We start from the raw sequence: 27,907 nt of genomic DNA, 5'->3' as shown, positions 1-27,907 counted from the left end.
GATGTGACATATACGTTACATTGGGCGTTTATGGAATTTATGTTTATGATATTTCTTATTTTTAAATGAATAAACTCAACACCTTTTCTGCTTACAGAAACACAAACTTGCCTTTTTCTTTGCATCTCCACAACATATATCAAAATTGTGACATTAATAGTGCTGTTAGACAATAAATTCCATTTCAGATTTGTTTTAAGTAACAATAATAAGTAATAATAAATCAATAATAAGTAAATATAAATAACACTACCTCATTTGACGGCTTCTCAACAAGCTACTGTAGCTGTAATACACTGAAAAACACACTTATGTACTTGAGAAAACATACATGAACATTACTAGAACATATAAAATGTTTGTGACACCCGTGTCACCGTGGGTTCTTATGCGTTAAAAAGTCAAGTCAAAAACAGCAGTGGATGGGGCTAATCTTGTAAAAAGCAATCATGATTTCTTTAAATGTAATACAGTATTACTGTTAAAATTGAATTGTATTATATGCAGAGCACATTATGACTGATTTAGGACTCCAAACCATACAGTCTATGCTCAAAACTCAATTTAGGACTTGCAACTTGCCTGAGGACATGACATGACATGACATTTGCCTGTCGTGACATGTGACTTGACTCAAGACTTGAGTGCAGAGGCTTACCTAATTGAGTGACTGACAAAACAAGTACTTTGTCCCACCTTTGTTAGACATAAATTAAACATTTTTGGTATTTACATCTGCTCAGAGAAATGTTTGTATTTGTAATTTTATACATGTAATTTTAAAGTAAAAAAACCAACATTCTTTTTCTGGTCGATAAGGACTTTGGGGTCAAAATTTGTTATGTTAAACCTCTGAAGTCCTGGAGATTTTGTTCCAAATTTGTCAACTTCCTATGCATTCATTTCTGTCTCTGTTAACATCTTCCAGTCTGTCCTTACATCACATGCATGGCTCCTTGTTCTCCACACAAACTTGGCTATCAGTCAGATTTTTCATTTCATTTTAATTAACAAAGTATAAAGCTGCCAGGAACCGAAAATACAAACAAAATGCACAGGTGTCTTTGGAATTGTACCTTCTTTTTTTTCCCTTTTTACCATTTATACACACAAAAACAGCAGAAAAAATAAAACTACAAAACAGTCTATTTGCATGTAAATTAAAAATAGTAATAGTTTTCATTGTAGAAAGAAAATTTACATTTAACCCTATAAAGCCTGAACCATTAAATAATTGCCACAAAATTCTTTTTTTTTTTTTAAACTGGAGTGTTTATTGAACCTGCTGACAGATCATTTAAAAAAAATCTAAAAACAATAGGCATATATAATTTTAATTTGTATCATATTTGATACATCAGTTCTTTTTGTGCAATTTGTTGCTCACAGTTTGTTTTTCTTGAACTAACAAAAACATATAAAACCCAACATTTTTAAATCAAATATGATACACTTGGCTTTATAGGGTTAAAAATAGTCTAAAAACATAAATGGCACACTGTGAAAGCTCCTATGATTGAACTTTCAACTGGCTTTCTCAGCTTGTCTACATATCATATATAAATAAAGTTATTACTGTAAATAAAACATGTGTATTTTCAATAAATAGATGGACTCCAGAGGGTTAAGCATTTGCCAACTTCTGCAGTTCTGTTCTGTGCAGTATATTGTTAATATGAACGGTTTTACTTATGAAAGGCATACCCCCATATGTTTCATAGCAAATCACAGCATTTATACAGAATAAATGCACATTTCATCTGAATACCAAGATGGCAACAAACCTTTTTGTGTCGAGCAGATCCCTAAACACCATGGGTCTCAAACTTGCGGCCCGCGGGCCAATTGCGGCCCTCGTGACGATATTTTGTGGCCCCCACCTTGATATGAAAGTTTAATGTGAGTTTTATATGAATGGCACTTTACCGTGTTGTGTGTGGAAGGTCCCTTTAATTACTTTTTTTAGTCATTTTGTGTCTTTTTTTGGTAATTTTGTGTCTTTTTGTTTAATTTTGGGTCTTTTTTGGTCATTTTGTGTTTTTTTGTCATTTGTGTCTTTTAAAAAAATAATAATTTTGTGTCTTTTTTTAGTAATTTTCTGTATTTTTTTGCTCATTTTGTGTCTTTTTTTACTCATTTTGTGTCTTTTTAAAGTAGGCTAATTTAGTTTTTTCTGTTATTTTGTGTCTTTTTGTTTAATTTTGTGTCTTTTTTGGTCATTTTGTGTTTTTTTGTCATTTGTGTCTTTTAAAAAAATAATAATTTTGTGTCTTTTTTTAGTAATTTTCTGTATTTTTTTTTGCTCATTTTGTGTCTTTTTTACTCATTTTGTGTCTTTTTAAAGTAATTTAGTTTTTTCTGTTATTTTGTGTCTTTTTTTTTTGTAATTTTGTGTCTTTTTGGTCAATTTTTGTCTTTTTTAACCCTATAAAGGCAATTGTATCATATTAGATACAGTTATTTTTGAGACTTCTACATCATCAAAAACCTGATGTATACATGTGTTGAAGATAAACAAACTGAGCAACAAATTGCACAAAAATACCAGATGTAGCAAAAATGATATGCAGGTTCCAAGAATGGATCAGTCATTGCTGCATTAAAAAACGTCATATCTGCAGATGTATGATGTTGTGTTATATGGAAAAAATATGTATTTTGCATGTTTGAGGAAAAAGGAAAAGTCAAAGTCTTAATAGGTTAAAAATTTTAGGTTTTATATGTTTTTTTTAGTTCGAGAAAAACAAACTGTGAGCAACAAAATGCACAAAAAGACCTGATGTATCAAATATGATACAAATTAGAATTCATATATGCAATTTATTTATTTCTTAAAATTCGTCAGCAGGTTAATAAGCACTCAGTTTTTACAAAAATTGAATTTTCTGGCAATTATTTCATGGTTCAGGCTTTATAGGGTTAAGTAATTTAGGTTTTTTTCTGTAATTTTGTGTCTTTTTTCGGTCATTTTGATACTGCTTCCAGCGGCCCCCAGGTAATTTGAGTTTGAGACCCCTGCTAAACACAGTAACATGGTCCCCATTCGCCTCTTGTCCGCTAGGGCCGCTCAGCTCTCTTTTGTTTGAAGACTAGTGTGGTGGGAAACCCCCTACATCATTGCTTATTGGAATAATTTTATTGATAACCTTAATTGGGAGAAGATTTGGAATTTGCCAGCAAAATATATAGTCAACAATAAGATCAAAGAAATTTCTTTTAAAATAATTCACAGAATCTACCCCACTAAAATTTTTCTTCAACGTTTTAAAAAAGATTTAGATTTGAATTGCTTTTTTTGTGAAGGGCACCCTGAAAGTATTTTTCATTTATTTTGGTCTTGCCCTTTTTCGTCTAAGTTCTGGAAAGATATTTGTAACTTCCTTTTTTTTTCAATTGAACCTAATTTGTCCCTTTGTTTTGAAAATATACTGTTTGGTTTCACTGACTTCCCATACACAAAAAAAAAATCAATATTACATTATAAATCTAATTATACTATTGGCAAAATATCACATACATAAATCTCGATACACAAAAAAAAATCCCCTCTTTTCTATATTTATAAGTGAAACCAAGCAGTATATTAATTCTATTAAAGACTCTACTAATTTGAAAGCTGCTAAAACTCTGAATATTTGTAATTTTTATAATATTTTTGTATGACAACCTCTTTATGATTTATTGAAACCCCCTGGCGACGTTCTGATGTATTTTTTTGTATTACACCCAACTGCCTTAATAAAGTTTATTTAAAAAAAAAAAAAAAAAAAAAAAAAAAAAAAAGCTGGGGCTAGCCATTGTGATGCTGCGGCTGGAAAGCTGATTTTGTCGATGAAGTGAGTAACATTCCCTTTAAAAGTTACGCTGCTTTTAAATTCTCTTTTGGGGAACAAACCCACTGATTGTAAAGTAAAGTAAGTTGCCAGTGATGAGCTAAATGTGCCGTTAAATCAACGTTTATTCCGTTTTGCTAGCTGAATCCGGGACCTTTCTGCTAACTAACAACAAAGTTGGGGATTAGCTTAGCTTCTAATGCTAATGCTAACATTAGTTTAAGCTATAGATAAAGTAGCGTCGTTAGCTTCTACAGCTAAGATAACATTTAGCAACTGCTATAACAATATATGTCAAACGACTGTAATGTTTACAATCACTATCAGCGATTGTAACTTTCCCATCTAACTATTTCACGTAGTAGTAAAAGTTAGCTTAGCTTAGCATTGTAGCGGCTGAGCCTACGTGTTAACGTTAGCTACTGCTAGCCTTGGATTAGCTCACGTCAACGTCAGGAGACCGATCGTTAGCATGCTAGCTGCTAGCCTCAGGGGAACACAGTCAATTTATATTTAACCCTCCTGTCGTCCTTCCGGGTCAAATTGACCCGATCTGTTTTGACTATTCCTTCTTTCCTCCCTCCTCCTGCCTTCCTCTCTTCTTTCCTCCTTCCTTCCTTCTTTCCTTCCTCCTCTATCCTCCTTCCTTCTTTCCTTCCCTCGCCCTCCTTTCTTTCTTTCCTTCCTTTCCTCCCTCCTTCCCTTCTTTTCTTTCCTCCTTCCGCTATCTCCTTTACTTTCTCTCTTCTTTCCTTCCTCCTGATTTCCTCTCCTTTCCTCCTTCCTTCCTTCTTTCCTTCCTCCTCTATCCTCCTTCCTTCTTTCCTTCCCTCGCCCTCCTTTCTTTCTTTCCTTCCTTTCCTCCCTCCTTCCCTTCTTTTCTTTCCTCCTTCCGCTATCTCCTTTACTTTCTCTCTTCTTTCCTTCCTCCTGATTTCCTCTCCTTTCCTCCTTCCTTCCTTCTTTCCTTCCTCCTCTATCCTCCTTCCTTCTTTCCTTCCCTCGCCCTCCTTTCTTTCTTTCCTTCCTTTCCTCCCTCCTTCCCTTCTTTTCTTTCCTCCTTCCGCTATCTCCTTTACTTTCTCTCTTCTTTCCTTCCTCCTGATTTCCTCTTCTTTCCTCCTTCCTTCCTTCTTTCCTTCCTCCTCTATCCTCCTTCCTTCTTTCCTTCCCTCGCCCTCCTTTCTTTCTTTCCTTCCTTTCCTCCCTCCTTCCCTTCTTTTCTTTCCTCCTTCCGCTATCTCCTTTACTTTCTCTCTTCTTTCCTTCCTCCTGATTTCCTCTCCTTTCCTCCTTCCTTCCTTCTTTCCTTCCTCCTCTATCCTCCTTCCTTCTTTCCTTCCCTCGCCCTCCTTTCTTTCTTTCCTTCCTTTCCTCCCTCCTTCCCTTCTTTTCTTTCCTCCTTCCGCTATCTCCTTTACTTTCTCTCTTCTTTCCTTCCTCCTGATTTCCTCTCCTTTCCTCCTTCCTTCCTTCCTTCTTTCCTTCCTCCTCTATCCTCCTTCCTTCTTTCCTTCCCTCGCCCTCCTTTCTTTCTTTCCTTCCTTTCCTCCCTCCTTCCCTTCTTTTCTTTCCTCCTTCCGCTATCTCCTTTACTTTCTCTCTTCTTTCCTTCCTCCTGATTTCCTCTTCTTTCCTCCTTCCTTCCTTCTTTCCTTCCTCCTCTATCCTCCTTCCTTCTTTCCTTCCCTCGTCCTCCTTTCTTTCTTTCCTTCCTTTCCTCCCTCCTTCCCTTCTTTTCTTTCCTCCTTCCGCTATCTCCTTTACTTTCTCTCTTCTTTCCTTCCTCCTGATTTCCTCTCCTTTCCTCCTTCCTTCCTTCTTTCCTTCCTCCTCTATCCTCCTTCCTTCTTTCCTTCCCTCGCCCTCCTTTCTTTCTTTCCTTCCTTTCCTCCCTCCTTCCCTTCTTTTCTTTCCTCCTTCCGCTATCTCCTTTACTTTCTCTCTTCTTTCCTTCCTCCTGATTTCCTCTTCTTTCCTCCTTCCTTCCTTCTTTCCTTCCTCCTCTATCCTCCTTCCTTCTTTCCTTCCCTCGCCCTCCTTTCTTTCTTTCCTTCCTTTCCTCCCTCCTTCCCTTCTTTTCTTTCCTCCTTCCGCTATCTCCTTTACTTTCTCTCTTCTTTCCTTCCTCCTGATTTCCTCTTCTTTCCTCCTTCCTTCCTTCTTTCCTTCCTCCTCTATCCTCCTTCCTTCTTTCCTTACCTCGCCCTCCTTTCTTTCTTTCCTTCCTTTCCTCCCTCCTTCCCTTCTTTTCTTTCCTCCTTCCGCTATCTCCTTTCCTTTCTCTCTTCTTTCCTTCCTCCTGATTTCCTCTCCTTTCCTCCTTCCTTCCTTCTTTCCTTCCTCCTCTATCCTCCTTCCTTCTTTCCTTCCCTCGCCCTCCTTTCTTTCTTTCCTTCCTTTCCTCCCTCCTTCCCTTCTTTTCTTTCCTCCTTCCGCTATCTCCTTTACTTTCTCTCTTCTTTCCTTCCTCCTGATTTCCTCTCCTTTCCTCCTTCCTTCCTTCTTTCCTTCCTCCTCTATCCTCCTTCCTTCTTTCCTTCCCTCGCCCTCCTTTCTTTCTTTCCTTCCTTTCCTCCCTCCTTCCCTTCTTTTCTTTCCTCCTTCCGCTATCTCCTTTACTTTCTCTCTTCTTTCCTTCCTCCTGATTTCCTCTCCTTTCCTCCTTCCTTCCTTCTTTCCTTCCTCCTCTATCCTCCTTCCTTCTTTCCTTCCCTCGCCCTCCTTTCTTTCTTTCCTTCCTTTCCTCCCTCCTTCCCTTCTTTTCTTTCCTCCTTCCGCTATCTCCTTTACTTTCTCTCTTCTTTCCTTCCTCCTGATTTCCTCTTCTTTCCTCCTTCCTTCCTTCTTTCCTTCCTCCTCTATCCTCCTTCCTTCTTTCCTTCCCTCGCCCTCCTTTCTTTCTTTCCTTCCTTTCCTCCCTCCTTCCCTTCTTTTCTTTCCTCCTTCCGCTATCTCCTTTACTTTCTCTCTTCTTTCCTTCCTCCTGATTTCCTCTTCTTTCCTCCTTCCTTCCTTCTTTCCTTCCTCCTCTATCCTCCTTCCTTCTTTCCTTACCTCGCCCTCCTTTCTTTCTTTCCTTCCTTTCCTCCCTCCTTCCCTTCTTTTCTTTCCTCCTTCCGCTATCTCCTTTCCTTTCTCTCTTCTTTCCTTCCTCCTGATTTCCTCTCCTTTCCTCCTTCCTTCCTTCTTTCCTTCCTCCTCTATCCTCCTTCCTTCTTTCCTTCCCTCGCCCTCCTTTCTTTCTTTCCTTCCTTTCCTCCCTCCTTCCCTTCTTTTCTTTCCTCCTTCCGCTATCTCCTTTACTTTCTCTCTTCTTTCCTTCCTCCTGATTTCCTCTCCTTTCCTCCTTCCTTCCTTCTTTCCTTCCTCCTCTATCCTCCTTCCTTCTTTCCTTCCCTCGCCCTCCTTTCTTTCTTTCCTTCCTTTCCTCCCTCCTTCCCTTCTTTTCTTTCCTCCTTCCGCTATCTCCTTTACTTTCTCTCTTCTTTCCTTCCTCCTGATTTCCTCTCCTTTCCTCCTTCCTTCCTTCTTTCCTTCCTCCTCTATCCTCCTTCCTTCTTTCCTTCCCTCGCCCTCCTTTCTTTCTTTCCTTCCTTTCCTCCCTCCTTCCCTTCTTTTCTTTCCTCCTTCCGCTATCTCCTTTACTTTCTCTCTTCTTTCCTTCCTCCTGATTTCCTCTCCTTTCCTCCTTCCTTCCTTCTTTCATCCCTCCCGCCTCCATTCCTTCCTCTATCCTCCTTTCTTCTTCCCTTTCCTTCCCTCCTTTCTTTCTTTCCTCCTTCCTTTCTGCCCTCTTTCCTTCCTTCCTCCCTCCTTTCTGCCCTCTTTCCTTCCTGCCTCCCTCCTTTTCTCCCTCCTTCCTTCTTTCTTTCTTTCCTTCCTCCTTCCTTTCTGCCCTCTTTCCTTCCTGCCTCCCTCCTTTTCTCCCCCGTTCTTTATTTTTTCCTTCCTTTCTTCTCCTCCTCCCCTTTCTTTCCTCCATCCTCCTTCCTTTCTCTCTCCTTTCCATTCTTTCTCCTTTTCCTCCTCTCTTCTTTCCTTCCTCTATCCTTCTTTCTTTCCTTCCTTCCTTCTTTCCTCCATCCTTTTTTACTTCCCTTTGCATCCTCCCTCTTCTTCCTTCCTTGACCCGAGGACAACAGGAGGGTTAAGCGAACGTTACATTCCCGTTTTTCGGTCTGATTTTCTCCAACATGTCTCTTGTCCAGAATACAACTTTCTTTTGCTGCTGGTCTATCTTGCTAACATTGATGTTAGCAACGAGCCTGTTGGTGTAAATGCTCTTCACTAGAATGGACCTGTTGAACTCTCAGTTCCTGGACAAGATGAACAATAACATCGGGAGACTGCACTACGAAGGTTAGTTTGACATTAATTACGTGTTTTAATGCGTCTTTATACTTAACAGTCTTGAACTTATTCGTGGAACTAACATGTTTTAGTTTCCCTACTGACAAACATTCATTTCTCAGTGTTTTGGTTTGCGCCTGACTTACTTTCAGTGGTGGAAGAAGTATTAGAATCCCTTACTTAAGTAAAAGTACTAATAAAACACTGTGAAATTACTCCACTACAAGTAAAAGTCCTGCATTCGAAACTTACTCAAGTAAAAGCACAAAAGTATCAGCATCAAAATGTACTTAAAGTACCAAAAGTAAAAGTACTCGTTATGCAGAATGGACCCACTCAGATTGTTTTATATGTTCTAAATATAATAATAGATTATTTATATTGATGCATTTATATAAGTAGCATTTTAATGTTGTCCAGATAGGACTAATGTTAACCACTTAATACACTGTTATGTTTTATAAATGTGTAATCATATTAAATGTATGGTATTTTTATGTTGAATCTGAAAAGTAACTAAAGCTGTCAGCTAAATGTAGTGGAGTAAAAAGTACAATATTTGCTTCTAAATGTAGTGGAGTAGAAGTATAAAGTTACATAAAATGGAAATACTCAAGTAAAGTACAAGTACCTCAAAATTGTACTTAAGTACAGTACTTGAGTAAATGTACTTAGTTACTTTCCAACACTGCTTACTTTTTACCAACACTATGAGTCAAGTACACAACCTTATGTCGGAAGATATTGCTAAGTTTGCATGTTTTAACATTGTCAAGTGTGGATAGTGGCCTTTGTTTATGTTTAGCTTAATATTGAGATGATTGACACTCATACGATCAACGTTGCACCTTTAAAACCGGAAATACTACCATAAATGACACTATCCGTCCTTTCCTCAAACGCTCTTAATTAGCATGTTAGAAACTAGCTTTAAGTAACCATGAAGATTTGTTCATAACTTAGAACAATAACAGCAAAAACTACAAACGAAGTGGGTCAGATATAAGACTCTTTAGGCTATCCCTGCCTATGAAGAGGCAATACACCCTAAAGATCTTTAGACTAGTTTAGACACAGTTTTGTCAAGGAACTGTCAATTTTCGGAGGTGATTATTAGAAGGGAACAAGTCCCTCCTTCATTGATCACTTGACCACTTCAATCAAAGCTGCCTTCAAACATCAATTCCATCTCTAAAGAAAAGTCCACACTTTTCCGTATTTGGGGTGTCAGTGGGGTTATCTGTATACCAGTTTCGCTGCCCGCCCTTACATGTTTAAGATGACATGAATATGCAGAATGGGCTTAATTGATACGTTTTCTGCTTTATTCTTTGCAGGTCAACAGTTGGTTTATTGAAAATGTAAATCTCCTTTAGCAGTGATTGCTTGAATGCATGCCATGGCAGAGTTATATTAATTCAGTGAACATGATGCAATAAATGTAGATGTATTAGACCAGCTATTCTCAACCTTGGGGTCGGGACCCCAATTGGGGTCGCGAGATGATTCCTGGGGGTCGCCAAATCATTTTGGAAGTCAGCTCTGTCTCCACTGTGTTAAAGTGTTCATGTGTTTTAGTCTTTTTGGTCACTTGATGTCTTTTATTTGGTCATTGTGGGTTTTTTTTGTCACTTTGTGTCTTTTTTGGTCATTTTGTGTCTTTTTTTGATCATTTTGTGTCTTTTTTTGGTCATTTTGTTTCTTTTTTTTTTGACATTTTGTGTCTTTTTTTTAGTCATTTTGTGTCCTTTTTTGGTAATTTTGTTTCTTTTTTGGGTCATTTTGTGTCTTTTTAGGTCATTTTGTGTCTTTTTTGGTCAATTTGTGTCTTTTCTGGTCATTTTGTGTCTTTTTTGCTCAATTTGTGTCTTTTTTGATCATTTTGTGGTCCATTCGTGTCTTTTTTGGTCATTTTCTTTCCTTATTTTGGTCGTTTTGTTTCTTTTTTGGGTGATCTGAACTGTGCGTGTGAGATTGTGTTCAGTGAGTGGGGGTCACGGACAACATGCATGTTTAATTGGGGGTCGCGACTCAAAAAGGTTGAGAACTACTGTATTAGACTATACTAGTTTATGTTCAAGGTAGAGTTATCAGCTCAAACATAAATTTTACGTGTTCTTTCCTACAGATGAGTCCAGGACACCCTCCCTGCCCACTGCTATGTCCAACATGAGCGGGCCTCCTCCACACTGCCCAAGCAAACGGAAGTATGGCGAAGAACAAATGGACGACCGGATCAACTGTGACGATGACCACATGACCAAAATGAGCAGATTGTTTGCCACTCAGCTGTAAGTGTCTTTAAAATGAAAAGCAAGTAATGCCAACTAATACTTTAGATAGCACAAGGCAATTTTTAATCATGATCTTTTTTCATTAATCCATTCCAAACCTTAACATTGGTATTTGCTGATTATCTTCTCCTTAACAAACACTGTAGATAGATAGAGAGATAGATAGATAGATAGATAGATAGATAGATAGATAGATAACTTTATTCATCCCCGAAGGGAAATTCGGTTGTCACAGCAGTCCGGTATTCAAGTACAATAAAATACAATAGAATAAAATACTGAGGTAGCATAAATAAAAACAACAATAGAAAAAAAAAAACGCAGAATAGAACAAGGACACTTAAGAAGTTAAAAAAAAAAAAGAACATCAGTATATACAAAAGGCAGAAGAGTAGTTTGTTTGTATTTGTTTGACTCATAATTCAAACTTTGTTAGGACAAGGAAACAGCCATGATAAAGTTCTTGCACACCAGAAATCAGAACTTTTGACTGTGATGAAATCAAAGACTCCTGCACTAATTTCATTTATAATGTTTCAGACTCAATAGCACTTGAACCATATTTAAATATAGATGTAACAAATTGTAGTTATTGAGCAATAATAAGAAGCAGCAGTCAAACCTCTTGGCCTGAAAAAGCCCAGTTTGACATTATGTAACAAAAGTCTGAACATCAACTCCTTACAATATTATCTGTGGAATCCAAAGACCACCTCGAGGCTGTAAAGTGTCAAGACTACTTAGATTACCAGCACATCAAACTCTGCAAGAGGGAAATCATGCCTAGAGTAGTTCTGAGAGATGCCCACACTGACCAGTAGGCTGCACACTAAAGAAGACAAACAAGACCACCACTCCACTTTACTCTGTGCGCATTCATCTTTTCACAGATAAGATGTGACAGCTGGTGTGTTACTTGACTATGAATACTTTTTATAGTAAAGCTGTAAGTGGTACATGTTTACTTTATACTCTCTTTTATCCAGGGCCCGTCCCTCTGCTGGAGACAATCGTAATGAGCACTGGCGCCTCGGCCACACTCCTATGGAGCACATTACTTCCACCTCCAACGGCCTCCATGGAAACCACCTGTATGCTTCCATTTCTAGCTATGCTGTAGATCAGCCTCTGGCTCTGACCAAAAGCAGCCACAACATGGGAGTCGGGGCCAGAGAGAGGTCTGTCATTGGTGGGACTGTAGAGCGGCAGCAGGTACGTCAACTTCTAACACTTATGGAACAGGAAATTGACTTGAAACTTGAAATCCTTGAAAATACTTGAATTTAAATGTTGTGTTTTCAAGGTTTAAAAAGTGCTTGGATTTTGGATAAAGTGCTTGTAAATGCTTGAAATTCTTACTGTATTTCTCTTGCAATCTGACTATATCCATCTACAGACTATAGATCAGGGGTGTCAAACTCAAATACACAATTGGCCAAAATTTAAAACTTGAATAAAATCGCGGGCCAACATTGAACAAATAAACCTTTTCATATATACCAAACATGTTTTGCTTTAACATTAAATATGGAACCAGCAACACTTATAAACATACAATATATAACTAAATAGTGCCGACATGCAAAATCAAATTTCAAATAAAAAACACATCAATGTCATTAATTTACAATAATAATATAATAATTTGGTATTGCCTCGCGGGCCAAATAAAATTACACTGCGGGCCAAATTTGGCCCGCGGGCCAGAGTTTGACACCCCTGCTATAGATAATCACATGTTCAATGTAAAAAATAATGAGTAGCCTATCTGAAATGCTAAAACCAAACCAAATGCTAAAACCAAAATCCTAAAAGTGTCATACCATCTCTGTTGGTATGGTTAAGTGAAATCTCCCCCTTGTATTATGTAAGTACTCATCTAAAACATGCAATTCACAAAGGGGGAAAGATACTGGAAAAGCTTGAAAATTGACATTGAAAGTCCTGAAAAATGCTTGAATTTGACCACTGCTAAAGTGTACGAACCCAGAAGAATGAAAGCACTAAACTTTAAATAAGCTTTTAACAATAGGCATCTGATAAAAGAATACACAGATTATCCCTATTCACGCTTCTCTCTTGTATTTCCCACCCTTGGTTCTACTTTCAATAAGCAGTTGCACACATCTTCTCTTTTTGACATTTTCCAGTTGTTCAACCAAGTATTTCCTTGCTGTCCTAAGGTCTGCAGCAAGTTGGCACCTGTCCATATCTGTATTGAAGTGTGAACAAAACATATAGCTGCAAACAAATATTTTGATATTGATAATTTCAATTATAGAAATCAGATTTGTCTATGGGACGTACCACTGTTCTGATTTTTATTGGCATATCTGTGTGTATTTTTTGCAACACTGACCTTTGTTTAAAAGTTGCATTTCAAAACAAGCAACAATACAGAAAATGTGTGAATGTAACAGGATTACACTGATTGCAAAGGTAACATTTTCTCCTTTTTAAAATTAAATCACCAGATCGGATTAAATGTCAAAATTAACCTCGGGTGACAAGGGTGTCCTTACATGTTCACACACTAAATTCTCATAAAACTCTCTGTACAGCACGTCAGTTGCAAACTTTGTATTGTAACTGTGTTAAATTGTATCTTCCCTATTTAAATACAGTTCTATTCTATTTTCGTGTACATCAACAGTGAGAAACGAATTTATTGTAATCAAAAATTAAATGAAATATTAAATTAATAAATTATAATAAAATCATTGTCATTACGTAGTCGACTAATTGTGTGGACGCTGAAATGCAGCTTAAGGCCCCAACACTGCCCCGACGGGACCCGATGAGCTCTTGTCCGACGATTCTGTCGACTTGTCGGACACAGTCGGGTGAAAAAAAGCAGTGAAACACATCGCCACGACAACTGCAGACTACACAGCAGCCTGTACGTTCTGCAATAAATCTTGCTAACAATGGGTGGCGCTAGTCTCGTGACTGTAATCCAAAACAGGAAAACAGGAAACGACGTAACGGAGAAACCATAGAAGTAACCATGGAGATTAAAAACAAAGCGCACACAGCATTAAGCTTGTTATTAGTTTTGAGAAGACGTTTTAGACGTTATGGGAAACAAAGCTGAGCGGTATTTCTAAAACGACGCAATGCCATGTGTTTATGTTTACTCTCGTCACTTCCGCCCCTCCCACACACCGCGCTGCTTTGCTAGAGCACCGCCAATCAGACCCGCCCATAGCTAGCACACAGCCAATCAGAGGACCCGAGGAGTCTAATCTCCCGACGGCCGACGATCCCCGACTGATCATGTCGAATCGGGCTCGACGAGGCCCGACAGCTTCCGCGCTTCCCCGACGCAGATGAACACACCAAACTAGGGCTGCAAACTAACGACTAATCGGATAATTATTAATTTTTTAATAATTACATCTGCTTCTTCTGCAGAAAGGCTCCATGCTGGCTCTCTGCTTCAGATTGCATGCATTTAATCTAAAATACGTTCGTCAGACATAACGTTAAAGCTCTCTTTTAAAGCGAAAAAATGCGCTTATAAACAAAACGTATCGGCTGAATGTTACTTGAATCTTTCCGAGGCGAGTCAGACTCCGTTTGGTTCAATTGCCCGACGTGCTTTCTATTTAAATGCTCGTGCATCGCCGAGGTGCTGCCGGTCTGCTTTGCAAACCTTGCAAGTCATTTTTTTATTGGCCGTATCCAGGCTAAAATGCAACTAAACTTTCTAAGTTTTGGTCCGTGTAGCTGTGTTGGACGCCGCCATTTCTTTGTACGTTACTGCTCACGCTCGGCAGAGATTGTAATGAAGTGAGATGCCTCACTCTGTTGGAAAAACACATCTGGCGACAAAAGTTGACAATGGAATTCATTCTCGACTATTCCTATTATCGATTTTTGTCCGACTGTCCCCGATGCCCGACAGTCTGCCCGGCGTGTTCCTGGCTTTACACTCAAAAAGTTGTAGGAACTGGATATGTATAATGTTATGCAAAATGCTGAGCAGTACAGGAGTCTCTGGAGGAAATCCATAAGGAGTATTCATACTCCTACATAGTATTGTTTCTCTGTTATTTGATTTGTTTGCATTTATTCCACCTATAGAATCGTCCCTCCGTTATTACCTGTGCCCCTGCGAGCAACCGCAATTGTAACCTGTCGCACTGCCACATGAATGGCTGTTCACCCAGTCCACCTGCTGATCAGAAGACCAACGGTAAGCCACAGTCATGACTATACACTGTCTATGTCAGCTGTTCTCAACCTTGGGGTCGGGACCCCAATTGGGGTCGCGAGATAATTTCTGGGGGTCGCCAAATCATTTTGTAAGTCAGCTCTGTCTCCACTGTGTTAAAGTGTTCATGTGTTTTAGTCTTTTTGGTCACTTAATGTCTTTTTTTGGTCATTTTGTGTCTTTTTTTTTTAGTAATTTTGTGTCTTTTTTTGGTCATTTTGTGTCTTTTTTTGGTCATTTTGTTTCCTTATTTTGGTCATTTTGTGTCTTTTTTTAGTAATTTTGTGTCTTTTTTGGTCATTTTGTGTCTTTTTTTTAAAGTAATTTTGTGTCTTTTTTTGGTCATTTTGTGTCTTTTTTTGGTCATTTTGTTTCCTTATTTTGGTCATTTTGTGTCTTTTTTTAGTAATTTTGTGTCTTTTTTTGGTCATTTTGTGTCTTTTTTTGGTCATTTTGTTTCCTTATTTTGGTCATTTTGTGTCTTTTCTTTTTTTTTTAGTAATTTTGTGTCTTTTTTTGGTCATTTTGTGTCTTTTTTTGGTCATTTTGTTTCCTTTTTTTGGTCATTTTGTGTCTTTTTTAGTAATTTTGTGTCTTTTTTGGTCATTTTGTGGTCATTTTGTGTCTTTTTTGGTCATTTTGTTTCTTTTTTGGGTGATCTGAACTGTGCGTGTGAGATTCTGTTCAGTGAGTGGGGGTCGCGGACAACATGCATGTTAAATTGGGGGTCGCGACTCAAAAAGGTTGAGAACTACTGCTCTGTCATGCATGTATCCTACGGCTATTTATAGCAGGATGATATTTTTATACTTCACATGCTTGGTAGTGACCAGATTTTTGGTCTCCTTCCTCCACACGTAATAGCTAACACAGAATGTGATCCTGTGATTGAAGAGCACTTCCGTCGCAGCCTTGGAAAAAACTACAAAGAAGCAGAGCCCGTGTCCAACTCAGTGTCCATCACTGGTTCAGTGGACGATCACTTTGCCAAGGCGCTGGGAGACGCCTGGCTCCAAATCAAGGCTAAGGATGGGGGTCACCAACCGTCAGAGGCAGATCCATGAAGCAGAGGGGAGTAAACATAACAATCACTTTCTTAGTGTTCACATATGAGAGTGGAGATTGCCCACTGTCATCTCTTGCCAAGCATCAACTTTCTTTAGCCAAGAACAATGTAAGACATATGGTGCTCACATAGGCTGTTTTCCTTGTGAACCTCGAGGTCGACCTTTTATTAGAACACTCGGCTCAGATTTGTATTCTAAAAAAATTGGAGACGTCTCTTTTATTGAGGAAGACAAAATAAATCTTGCACAGTTGGGTTGACGATGTAAATTGTGGAAACTGTACAATCAGAGATTTTATTTTGCATTGATAATGAGATTCACAAAGTGGCTCATGTTCTGTTTCACCTGTCTTGATAGCCAAAGAAATCCCCCCCTCGCCTTTCCCATCAACATATATAAGCCATAGATCTGGTCTTCATTGTTTTTCATTCTAAAATCACACTGCTTTTTAATCTATATTACTTGAAAAAGACAGCCAGGTCTCATTTGCTCTTTTACGTTTCTGACCGTTTAGGGTAGCAGGTTACCTGTTTCAGTTGGAACTGATGTGTTCAAGAATGCGTTTTATGTTTTGAAATTGTGATAATGCAATTAAGGCTCTGGTTCCCCCTCTTCTTTCTGAAGACATGCATCTTTGTTATGATCCTGAACTGGACTTATCCTCTGTTAACTGAATAATTTTTAGTTTCCTGTCTATATGCTCACTGTGGCTGATTACTTAGTAAACTAATATCAATCATAATAGATGTGACTAACTAGAAAGCATGTTTCCAAATAGCTGGTTTCTATTACACACCTTATTCTATACTATATATTTACTCAGAATTTATTTTTTATCTGTAACATTTTAGAAATACTCACTGCTGGTACAGTTGTACTCAATATATTTTTTGTATCTGGTTTTCATTACTATATGTAGGTGCATATCCTAGTATCCATCTACAAATCAGAGCCTCTGGAAAGGTTGTCTGAATGCAGTTTAAAAGGCTATATTGCATATTATTCCATGGACCTGGATGCTATATCTTTCTACATGACTGAATACAGCTAAATCTGACCTTCAGTAACAGTCTATTAGCAGTGGCGTTATTTATTCTGTTAGTTTCATGTTGACTTTTTGGCAAATCGTGGTGACGACAAAATTATAACTTTTAATTTGTTTATTTTTAAATGAAAACAGCAGAGGAGCAGTTTTAGTTCTCTTGAAATTAAGATTTATATGCACATGCAACTCATGGGCAGGCATCAATATTCCACCATGACTGCCTGACATTTATTAGTCACTTAGTTGTGTTTAGCAGGCACAAATATGACAAATATGTTTGTCCTTTTTAATCAGGGTGATGTCATGGAAAGAGCTGCAAAGAATCTCCCTCTATTAAAGAGAAAAGGTTCACGTGGGTTACAAAGTTTTTTTTTTTTTGTGCAGTTGAGTTTAACTTAATTTCTCACTCTTCTGAAATTATTAGAAGTAGCGCAACCTATTTGTCAACACTGATTATGGTATGGTAAATTCAGATATTTTTTTTGTATGTCAATTAACTGTCTGTGAAACATAAACTTTTGCATTAATATTCTGCAGTTTTTAAGTTGTTACATACGATATCCTGTCTTTATATTTTATTTTACTCATATAAGACTATCATTGCGCCGCGCGGAATGATCATAGATATTTTGTTTCTATTCAGAGTAGTATACTCATACGTAGCATGGATACTCATTATCTTCTAACCATGCTTTTTAAAAAAAAAATCTTTCTGAAAGTTTTCCCACAAAAGTCAGATGATGGATAAGTGCAGGAACACAACAGTCTTTTGATCAAAGACTTTCTTGGTGCAGTGTCAAAGACTTCTGTACTAACCGTTTTAAAGAGTTTGTTTAGCTTTCTGTGTGTACCATAGTGGATTTTAGGGACTATCATGGAAACTGCTTGTTTGACACAAGTAGATTTTTCAATAATATGTTTGGGGTAATAGTCCATTGTTATTTAATTGCTATATTTAGACTACCTGTATCTCAAAGACTGTTTGCAGAAAGGTCCTGCTTCAGGTGTCATCCACATAGAAAAAAAAGTAACATTTGTTCACATTTGTCCTTATTTCTCTGGAAGAAAATGCCACTGTTTTGTACTTAACTTCTTCCAAATAAACACAAATGCAAATGCATATTTCTGGTTGCGTCATTTTTTTGCAAATATGTGACATACTCCAAAATGAGATACTCTTTATTGTATTATTTGCATGTCAAACAAGAGGTTTTCAGTATAAACAGTTTTGCTTAGGCCGCCTAGATTGAAAAGCATCAACTGAGGAAAAAAAAACATTTTAATTCCAGTTTAGTTATGCTAGATAAGAGATGGATGGATAAATGAAAAGCATTGTTGGGTTTTTATTTGCTTATCTCTTAAATCGTGCAATAGTATTTCTATATTGGTGGCTCGACATCTTTGTTGCCACTTTAATGTTGCAGATACTTCAGTCAATAACGAGGTGGTCACACTGATTAGAGCACTCGTTTTTTCTTTTTTTTTTTTAAACTAAGCAATCAGGAGCCATTGCTTCTTCTCTATTTTCATTGGACAAGTGCCTCCACGACTACAACATTAGGTGATTTATCAACAGGCCTCTTTGTCTAAGAGCATGGGTCTCAACTCGCGGCCCGTGGGCCAATTGCGGCCCTCAAGACGATATTTTGTGGCCCCCACCTTGATATGAAAGTTTAATGTGGAAGGTCCCTTTAATTACTTATTTTGGTAATTTTGTGTCTCTTTTTTTGGTATTTGTGTCTTTTTTTTAATAATTTTGTGTCTTTTTTTGGTAATTCTGTGTGTTTCTTTGGTCATTTTGTGTCTTTTTTAAATCATTTTGTGTCTTTTTTTCTACTTTTGTGGGGTTTTTTGGTCATTTTGTGTCTTTTTGGGTCATTTTGTGTCTTTTTTTAAATAATTTTGTGTTTTTTTTTGGTAATTCTATGTATTTTTTCATCATTTGGTGTCTTTGCGGCCCCCAGGTAATTTGAGTTTGAGACCCCTGGTCTAAGAGGGACTAACATTGTTCAAATGTCGTACAGTAGAACTTAAATGTGATTAAACTCAGTGAATACAGTGTGTAGGGCGGTGATTGATGTTTGTGTAGTTTTTTCAGTCACCAGCTTCATTTTGAGTTAAAGCAGAGGAAACTGGAACTGGTACTGTTGATCTTTCAAGTTAAATACTGGAATTTTAGCAATATTATTGTCATGACTCACCTTTGTCTCTATCCTTAGGTCTTGCTCATGCAGTTATTTGGTTCTTGTGATTCACACTTTTATGTTTCCAGTCCCTGTTGACAAAATAGTCTCAAAACAGCTGTAACTTTAATATGTTTCTATTTCTACTGTGTGTGTGTGTGTGTGCGTGTAATAAATCCTATGACAGAGTCATCGTGGTTTCGACAAGCAGCTGACGTTTCCCACAGACATTACAGTTGAAACCTCTTTGGACTCAGTCATTGATGTTGTTTGGTTGATTTGGTGTCATGGTAACAAAAGAATGGATAATTGCTGCTGGAAGAATTGGCAGGGAAAGGGGAAGATTGTCAGTGCTGAGAATTATTTGATTAAGACTCGAGCATTGACCTAGAAAGCATTTAGCCTCCACTTTATTATGTTATAATTGAAATGGGATAATATGGCTGATAATTCTTGTGAGACCAGGCTGTAGTTAATCAAAGATTAGCTGACTTCTCCTTCCCAACCAGCAGATGGCGCTGTTAAACCACTCTAGAGGCGCCCCCAAAATTCTCCCAGTCCCTGGAGATCAAACAAAGACATGAGCGTCATCATTCTGGGAAGATTGATATGGATGCAGCAATTCTTCACTGTGTCTGTTAGTAAAATGAAAATGCACTTTGCATGTAAAGAGAATCTATAGGTAAGAACCATTGCTGTGATGCTGAGAGCAGAATACATTGTAGATGTCACCCAACGTGGCTTCAGATCCCAGACTCTTGCCTTAAAGGATCTTTTTTTGATATTTCATTGTGTATGTATTTATGTATTGGAAACATTGGCTCTGATTAGCATACCCATAGTTAAATTTCCAGCTATAAATAGAATCCTTTAAGGCTGAATGAAAATGTAAATGAGTATACTTCCACTTAGTCTAATTTGAATTTGCTGAGCACCATTCATAACGCAAATCTTTAAACTAGAAAAGATTTTTTTTTTCTTTTTGGTTGTTGATGCTCTCAACCCTCAGGCTGAAATCTGCTCAAAAGCCCCTCCAACAGACCACTGCCTCCACGAGATTAGACCCAGCCATTCACCAACCACAATGCCCCTGCTTCTGCTGCACCATGCCTTCCAAGGAAGCCTGCTCTTGTGGGATTATGGAGAGGAGTTCCACATTTTTCCTGCTAGCGCAAACGGCAATCGCAGATCCACGCAAAGGCATACAATTGCACGCACTTAGATATCAGGCCACATTGGCGGGCGACATAAAACTAGTGTCTAAATCAAGATGACACATCAGGGTCATGCCAAATTCGACTTGGCCCCTTCAGTGTGTGAAGGCCACAAGGAGCATGACATCTGTGCTTGCGATGGAGGACTGGTCTCTCAGTCACTGCCTCCTGTTATTGCTGTAACAGGATGGACTCTGCTGCTTTCAGACACGGTCAAGGCACACATATGTTGAACACTGTCTTCTCCATTTTGCTCTTGCTTGTGTAAAAGGAACAAACCAATGGGAAGGGCTTAACACGGTTCACTCTGGACACAGTATGGGATTATAATTAATCCAACTGGATAAATGCACAATTTGACTACAGACTAAATGGAAAAAGTGGCCCTTGCAGTGTCACACATGTTGGCTCACATATTGCCTACATGTTAGTCTGTACAAATGGCTGATGGAGATCTCATTCTTTGCATAATTCCAAATTTGTTGTGCCTGAATAGAATGCAAGCCTGCACCTCTATCTACAGCATCCCCGAGTGCACAACGTCTGGGGAATTTGCATGATTGCCTGTAGATTATTTGAACATTATCTATTCCCCCTCCTCTTTTTTTTTTTTTCTTATTTCTGTGGCTCTCTGCTGTGAGGATGCACACACATCCTTGGGCAAAAGAATCTAAAATAGATCATACAAGCAACTGGATTAGATGCACAGGCACAGGAAGCAGCTCACGGGCAGACTTGAGTCATGCTGGCAAGATCATGCACCCTGAGCTGACAGCCCAACACACCCGATTACCAAGCACGTCATTTCTAAAATGTAGCCGTAGCCTCACTATAGGTCGCAAACACGGGGGGAAATATTGAGATCGGGTGCTAATTTACCCATAAATGACTCTTGAGTGTGGTATGGATGGAGTGCAGGGTTGGTGCATACTTTTTAGACTGACCTGAAGAGCGTCTCTGGCTCCAGCAATTGTGGCTCATTCATTGTGTCATGTGGACTGCTGGCAATGGCATAACCTTTGTGGAGGGAAGGGAAGACAACACGGTCACTCTGGATAACAGTCTTGCAATGAACAGAAACAGACCCTGTCAGGCCATCTCAGCATCAGTTCTCAGCTGCACACCACCACCAACACACTCTACCAATCGCTCTTTGCCTTTTCCTCACTTCCTCCTTCCATCAGTTAAGACAGCTCCTTCTTGATAAGGCCGCTTTGTGTGGCGTGCATGTTACATTGACTTGGCAGGATCCTATTAATACATTTCTTCTTTGCATTCCTCTATGTTGCATGCTGCCTCAGCTCCATCTTTGACCTGTTTTGCTGCGCGCATTTGGCCTCTATGGCCGTATGGCGCTTGACACAGCCAGTGATTTCCTGCTGATACGGTTGGCTTGAATTTCACATTTTTATATATAATAAATTAATTTGTAAATGATTGATTTAAAGGGCCATCTGCTGCACAATAGCATGACTACGCTGCCATTTTGTTGTTCCTTCAAGATAATGAATTGCTTCCAATTAGGGCATACAAATGATGGGGCTAATATTTCTCGTTAGCTACAGACCATATTTTTCCTGTAAGATCAGGACCCCATGTAATTATTCAAATTTCCTGTTTTAACAACAGGCGGAAAAGGATGTGTATTGAGACAGTGGGTTTTGGGCACTGAGCAGCAGATAAATGTTTGAACCATCACTAAAGGGCATTCTCATGTCTCATTATGAGGCTTGTTAGGGACAGAATTACAGCTGCTTGACTGAGCAGCCTTAATAAGGAAAGTGACCCAACACCAATATGAGCAGCAATGTTTTTCCTCACAAGTCCATCTACTACTGTCTTCCATGGCCCTATCTCTTTCCTCTTGTCTGTCTGACTCCCCCCCCCCCCCCCTTGCCACAGCCCCCCACCCCCCCACCACCACCACTACCACTCCCCCCGTGTGTTTGGCAGTCACACAGTCGGCCATGTGTGTGCTGAAGACGTTACATAATGCCCTCCTTTCACTGCACTCCAGATCAAAGAGAACAATCCAGCACAGAAAAATTGCTCCTTGCTGATTTTTTCTTCTCTTCCACCATCACATTGTTTTATCAGACTTCAGTACGATTGTACAGTAGCCTGCATTATTATCTGCTTCAGCATTCCTCTTCATGTTCAAAACCAAACAGAGCAAATGGGAAATGATCAGACGTTCACTGTAAAAGAACAAAAAATAAATAAATCAGGTTAGACCAGAGGTGTCAAAGATATTTCAGGTATTATATAGAAATCTTTACATCTCACTTTTTATCTGCTCTCGTCCATTTACTTGCTTAAAGGTAAATCATTCAGATGAAAAAAAATAGGTAGAGATTGATTTAAATGAAAGAATATATGACAGAAAAGCTACAAAAATATTTATTACGTTGTGGCTTTGACGTTTTTTCCACAGGGGCTGGCCTCTTTTACAATAGGAAAAACATCCTTAAAAAACACTGATGCAATTATGATGAAATCATTAATGTGGAAAAACATTTTGGGGAATTCACTTTTTACTTCTGTGTGTGAACAAGCAGACTGATTGTCACTGTGACTTTGTCACATTATGTGGCTAAATGTTCCACCACGCATGCCCCGATAAAGCCAGGTAGCCTTGAAAAAATAAATGAATAGAAAGGCCTAATAAAAAGAACGAAAACCACTCTCCACCAAGTAGAAGAAATGGTGACAGAGAGAGAGAGAAAGCGCAAGAGAGCATCAAACGCTGTCACAGAGGCCGGGCCTGTCCACAGCGTTGTGAGGATTGAAATAATGAGTGTGTGCTGGAGGAACATTTACCTCCAATGCGAAATGTAGGCAGCACATTTTGGGACCAAAGGGCACAAATGACAAAATAAAGAATCGGAAAAAAGATGAGCCTCTAGTGTGCAGTTTTGAGAGAATAGTTCCTCTGATGGGGGGAAACTTGTTCAGCTGGTACAGTGGTGCACAAAAATAGGATGACACAAGTTGTATTTGGTGCATGTTATACGTGTACAACCTGGTCTCACAGAAATCCGTGAAATAGCCACGGATTTCGCTTAACTCAAAATCCGTGGAATAGCCACGGATTCGCTCAAATTTCAGTGAAACTGACACGGATTTCGCTACAATGCAAGTTAATGACAGTCATATCCCGTGGCTATTCCATGGATATTTGTTCCTATTGGTTTGTTCCAAGTCACGTGACTTTCAAGGTACCAGCGGTCAGAACTAAAAACATGGCGGACAATTCTCTCATTTTAGTAAAAAAAAATCAATATTTTGACTTTGTTTCTGCATAAAAATGGATTTTGATCACATTTCTAGCGAGAAATATATGTTTTATTTTCTAAATCTTCACTCAGTGAATGTACATAATCACTTTGTATGTTGGAATAGCCACGGGATATGACTGGCATTAACTTGCATTGTAGCAAAATCTGTGTCCGTGTCAATTTTGTGTCTTCTGGTCATTCTGTGTCTTTTTTGATAATTTTTTGGGATTGTTTAGTCATTTTTTGTCTTTTTTGGTAATTTTGTGTCTTTTTTTTGTATTTTTGTGTCTTTTCTGGTCATTCTGTGTCTTTTTTGGTCATTTTGTGTCTTTTTTTAGTCATTTGGTGTCTTTTTTTGGTCATTTTGTATCTTTTTTGGGGGGAAACTTAAGGAAATATGCTGCACGTTGAATTATGAGAATGAAGGATCCAGCACTTTTTTGGAACTTCCTATTGGTTTGTGTCCATTTTTTGTGGATTTTGTGTCCATCAATATTTTGACTTAGTTTCTGCATAAAAATGGATTTTGATCACATTTCTAGCGAGAATATATGTTTTATTTTCTAAATATTCACTCAGTGAATGTACATAATCACTTTGTATGTTGGAATAGCCACGGGATATGACTGGCATTAACTTGCATTGTAGCGAAATCCGTGTCCGTGTCAATTTTGTGTCTTCTGGTCATTCTGTGTCTTTTTTGATAATTTTTTGGGATTGTTTAGTCATTTTTTGTCTTTTTTGGTAATTTTGTGTCTTTTTTTTGTATCTTTTCTGGTCATTCTGTGTCTTTTTTGGTCATTTTGTGTCTTTTTTTAGTCATTTGGTGTCTTTTTTTGGTCATTTTGTATCTTTTTTTGGGGGAAACTTAAGGAAATATGCTGCACGTTGAATTATGAGAATGAAGGATCCAGCACTTTTTTGGAACTTCCTATTGGTTTGTGTCCATTTTTAGTGAAAAATCAATATTTTGACTTAGTTTCTGCATAAAAATGGATTTCGATCACATTTCTAGCGAGAAATATATGTTTTATTTTCTAAATATTCACTCAGTGAATGTACATAATCACTTTGTATGTTGGAATAGCCACGGGATATGACTGGCATTAACTTGCATTGTAGCGAAATCTGTGTCAGTTTCACGGAAATTTGAGCAAATCCGTGGCTATTCCACGGATTTCTGTGAGATCATGTTATACGTGTAACATGCACCATTGTCGCTGACTGTCTCAGTATCCCCACAGTGAACCTTAGCTGATGTGCAAGTATTTGATTCCCTCCAAAGAGCTGGTTGGGTTCAGCAGCAGTCCTTATCTCTGTAAACCCCCCAGTGATGGAGAGTGGTTCACTGGTGTGGGGGAGCAGAGCGGCGGGGTTATCTCTGGCCCTCAGCCTGCGGGGAATGTGCAGGTGAACCAGGAATAAAAGCATCTTTAGGGCACGGCACATGCTTGCAGTAGTGCATAGCAGAGCGTGAGCTGTGCGGCTGCAGCATCAGATGGATTGTGGGGGAATGGGAGAGGGCAAGGCTTCAGAGTGGGTTTGGCGCTCAAACCGTTATCACACCTGACAGTGTCTGGTTTGGGATCCAGTGGTGCACGCGGCATACGTAAGCGGCTGGTCATCTGTAAGGCAGAGTGATAGGGTGTGACGTGTCACACGCCACATTAGGCGCTGCCACGGGATGTGTTTGACAGACCACAGGAACTTCAACGCTTTGCCTCCCTTCATATTGTCAGACCTATTTGATAGTTCCAAACTCACATCTAGAGTCTTATTTATAGAATATAGACTTGGATTTCATTCTTGATTCAGCCTGATTACACTGTAAAAAATATTCTGTTTAATTGACAGTAAAATCCCTGCAGCTGTGGTTGCCAGAACAAAAAATCGAAAAAATACAGTGAGGGGGTTTTCTACTGTAAATTTAAATGTAAAGATCAGCAAAATCTGTCATTTAGACTGAATATTCCCGTTATTTTTAGGGGTAATTGTGTCATTCATTCACACATCATGGTATTCCTCCATTCATTTTACTTTAAAAATGTTATGTTTTTACAGCAAAACTGTGTGTTTCTCCCAGTTTATGAGAGAAAAAAAAAATCTGTTTAATTTACGGTAAAATACCGGCAGCAGTAAATTTAAATGTAAATATCAGCAAAATCTGTCATTTAGACTGAAAAATCACTTGCCACTTCATCCCTATTGTGTCTCTTTTTGGTAATTTTGTGTCTCATTTGATAATTTTACGTATTTTTTTGGTCATTTTGTGTCTTTTTTTGATAATTTCATGTCTCTTTTGGTCGTTTTCTGTCTTTTTTGATGGTTTTGTGTCTCTTTTGGTCGTTTTCTGTCTTTTTTTTTGGTCGTTTTGTGACTCTTTTGGTCATTTTAGGTCCTTTGTTAGGTCCTTTGGTCTGCTATTATTTTAAGGGTAGTTATGTCCTTGTGACGTTATGGTATTTCTCCATTCATTTTAAATGAAAAATCTAATATTTTTTACAGCAAAACTGTGTTTTATAAAGTTTATGACAGAAAAAAGTAAAAGTTTTGTGCTTTTCTTTGATTTACGGTAATTAAAAGTGTCTACTATGGTGATTTCTACAAACATTTTTTACAGTGTATATAGGAATGTGATGAAATAAAATGAAACAGGGCAGCCATTCATTAACTTGGAAGTTATTTCAAGGTAATTTAAGGTTTCAAGGTACAGTACAGGCCAAAAGTTTGGACACACCTTCTCATTCAATGCGTTTTTCTTTATTTTCATGACTATTTACATTGTAGATTCTCACTGAAGGCATCAAAACTATGAATGAACATATATGGAATTATGTACTTAACAAAAAAGTGTGAAATAACTGAAAACATGTCTTGTATTTTAGATTCCTCAAAGTAACCACCCTTTGCTTACTAGAATATAAGACATGTTTTCAGTTATTTCACACTTTTTTGTTAAGTACATAATTCCACATGTGTTCATTAATAGTTTTGATGAATTTACAATGTAAATAGTCATGAAAATAAAGGAAACACATTGAATGAGAAGGTGTGTCCAAACTTTTGGCCTATACTGTATAAGACACTGAAGAAGACTTTCCAGAACTTATCAAATGCATTTTTATTTTTACTTGGTTAGAAGTTTGTGGTATTACATTTACACTATTATTCCTAATTTTAATACCCTTTCTAGTTCAGTGTCAAGTATTAAAAACAGTTTCAATTAAACAATTAAACACAGGTAGTATTTAATTGGATTTACAGATTTGTCATGATCTTAGAAAGAATTGTAGATATCTAACTTTGCAGGCAGTCTGAAACTTTTAATAAGATGCAGAAATTAATGTTCGGACGTAGAGGTTTTAAATTTCCAGCAAAAGTTTCAGTTTTTATGATGACTTGCTGGTATGATGTGAGTTTTCACTGCTCTGTCTAATTTATCTCAAGGACACACGTGATAAATGAGATTAACACAATTTTTTAGCCTGTTGTCAAATTGTCTGTAGTGTTGAAATATTATCTGAAAGATCCATTATTATGGCTTCTCAAAAGGTTGCCCTTTCCCTTATTTTGACAATAAGGTTTATAGAGGACTTTTTGCCTTTTATTAGATAGTACAACTGAAGACAGACAGGAAATGGAGGAGACAGAGAGAGGGTGACGTCTCACAAATGGCTGCAGGCTGCGACTGAACTAAGCACTCAGCCTCAGTAGATGTGATGCACGCTCAAGGTGGGCTACCAGGGTGCCCCTATAAAATGTGTTTGACAAAATGATAATAATATGGAAAGCTATTCAGTACTATGGACGTTTTTTGGTAGAGGATTTTTTATTTTTATTTTTTTAACTTTCTTTTATTGGTTTTATGTAGAGTATAGTCAGAGAGAGAAAGTTAAAGAGGAAGATATAAAGTGGGGAAATAAAGAGGAACAGTACCTGTTGGGGGGCACTCCACATTACATATAAACAATGTTTTACATTTCTTCATTTTTTGACATGTACAGCAACCATTTATCCCAGCCTTTAGAAAATGAGTCTTCCTTAGTTTTTAGTCTATATGTGAGTCTCTCCATTGTTTGAATATCACCGATAATGTTGAGCCATAGTCTATAGTCGGGTGCAACAGACTGGAGCCAGTTCTTTGTGATGGCCTTTTTTGCTGCAGCAAGAAGAATCTTAACCAAGTATTGGTCTCCTTTGTGCACCGATCCTTCCATATGTCCCAGGTACAGGACAAGACAAGATCGGGGGATTTTGTATCCTAGTACCTCACAAAGCACAACATGGATATGATCCCAGAAAGGTTGAATTTTACTGCAGCTCCAAAACACGTGTGTATGGTTAGGATCCACACTGTTGCACAGTCTCCAGCAGGGTTGTTGGGTGTTCATTTGTCTACTTGGTAGAGGATTTTTAATGGCATT

At 38.2% G+C, this 27,907-nt stretch overlaps 1 protein-coding gene across 2 annotated transcripts; it reads left to right on the top strand.

Moving 5' to 3' along the window:
- Window positions 1–3,784: 3,784 nt before the first annotated feature.
- Window positions 3,785–17,930, top strand: vgll4a (vestigial-like family member 4a). 2 transcript variants are annotated; one of them, XM_059333923.1, is made up of 6 exons: window positions 3,785–3,836; window positions 8,045–8,195; window positions 10,315–10,477; window positions 11,467–11,692; window positions 14,567–14,678; window positions 15,561–17,930. In XM_059333923.1, exons 2-6 carry the CDS (start codon window positions 8,114–8,116, stop codon window positions 15,758–15,760), a joined length of 783 nt encoding a protein of 260 aa, XP_059189906.1. In that variant the 5' UTR covers window positions 3,785–3,836; window positions 8,045–8,113; the 3' UTR covers window positions 15,761–17,930. The 2 variants fall into 2 exon arrangements, with proteins under 2 accessions (XP_059189906.1, XP_059189907.1); XM_059333924.1 differs by having other exon boundaries at window positions 3,823–3,914.
- Window positions 17,931–27,907: the final 9,977 nt, after the last annotated feature.

The sequence above is a fragment of the Centropristis striata genome, chromosome 5, assembly GCF_030273125.1.
Source record: "Centropristis striata isolate RG_2023a ecotype Rhode Island chromosome 5, C.striata_1.0, whole genome shotgun sequence".
NCBI lineage: Eukaryota > Metazoa > Chordata > Actinopteri > Perciformes > Serranidae > Centropristis > Centropristis striata.
Note: the sequence above shows the minus strand (reverse complement) of the source record. Positions and strands in the feature narration are given on the sequence as shown.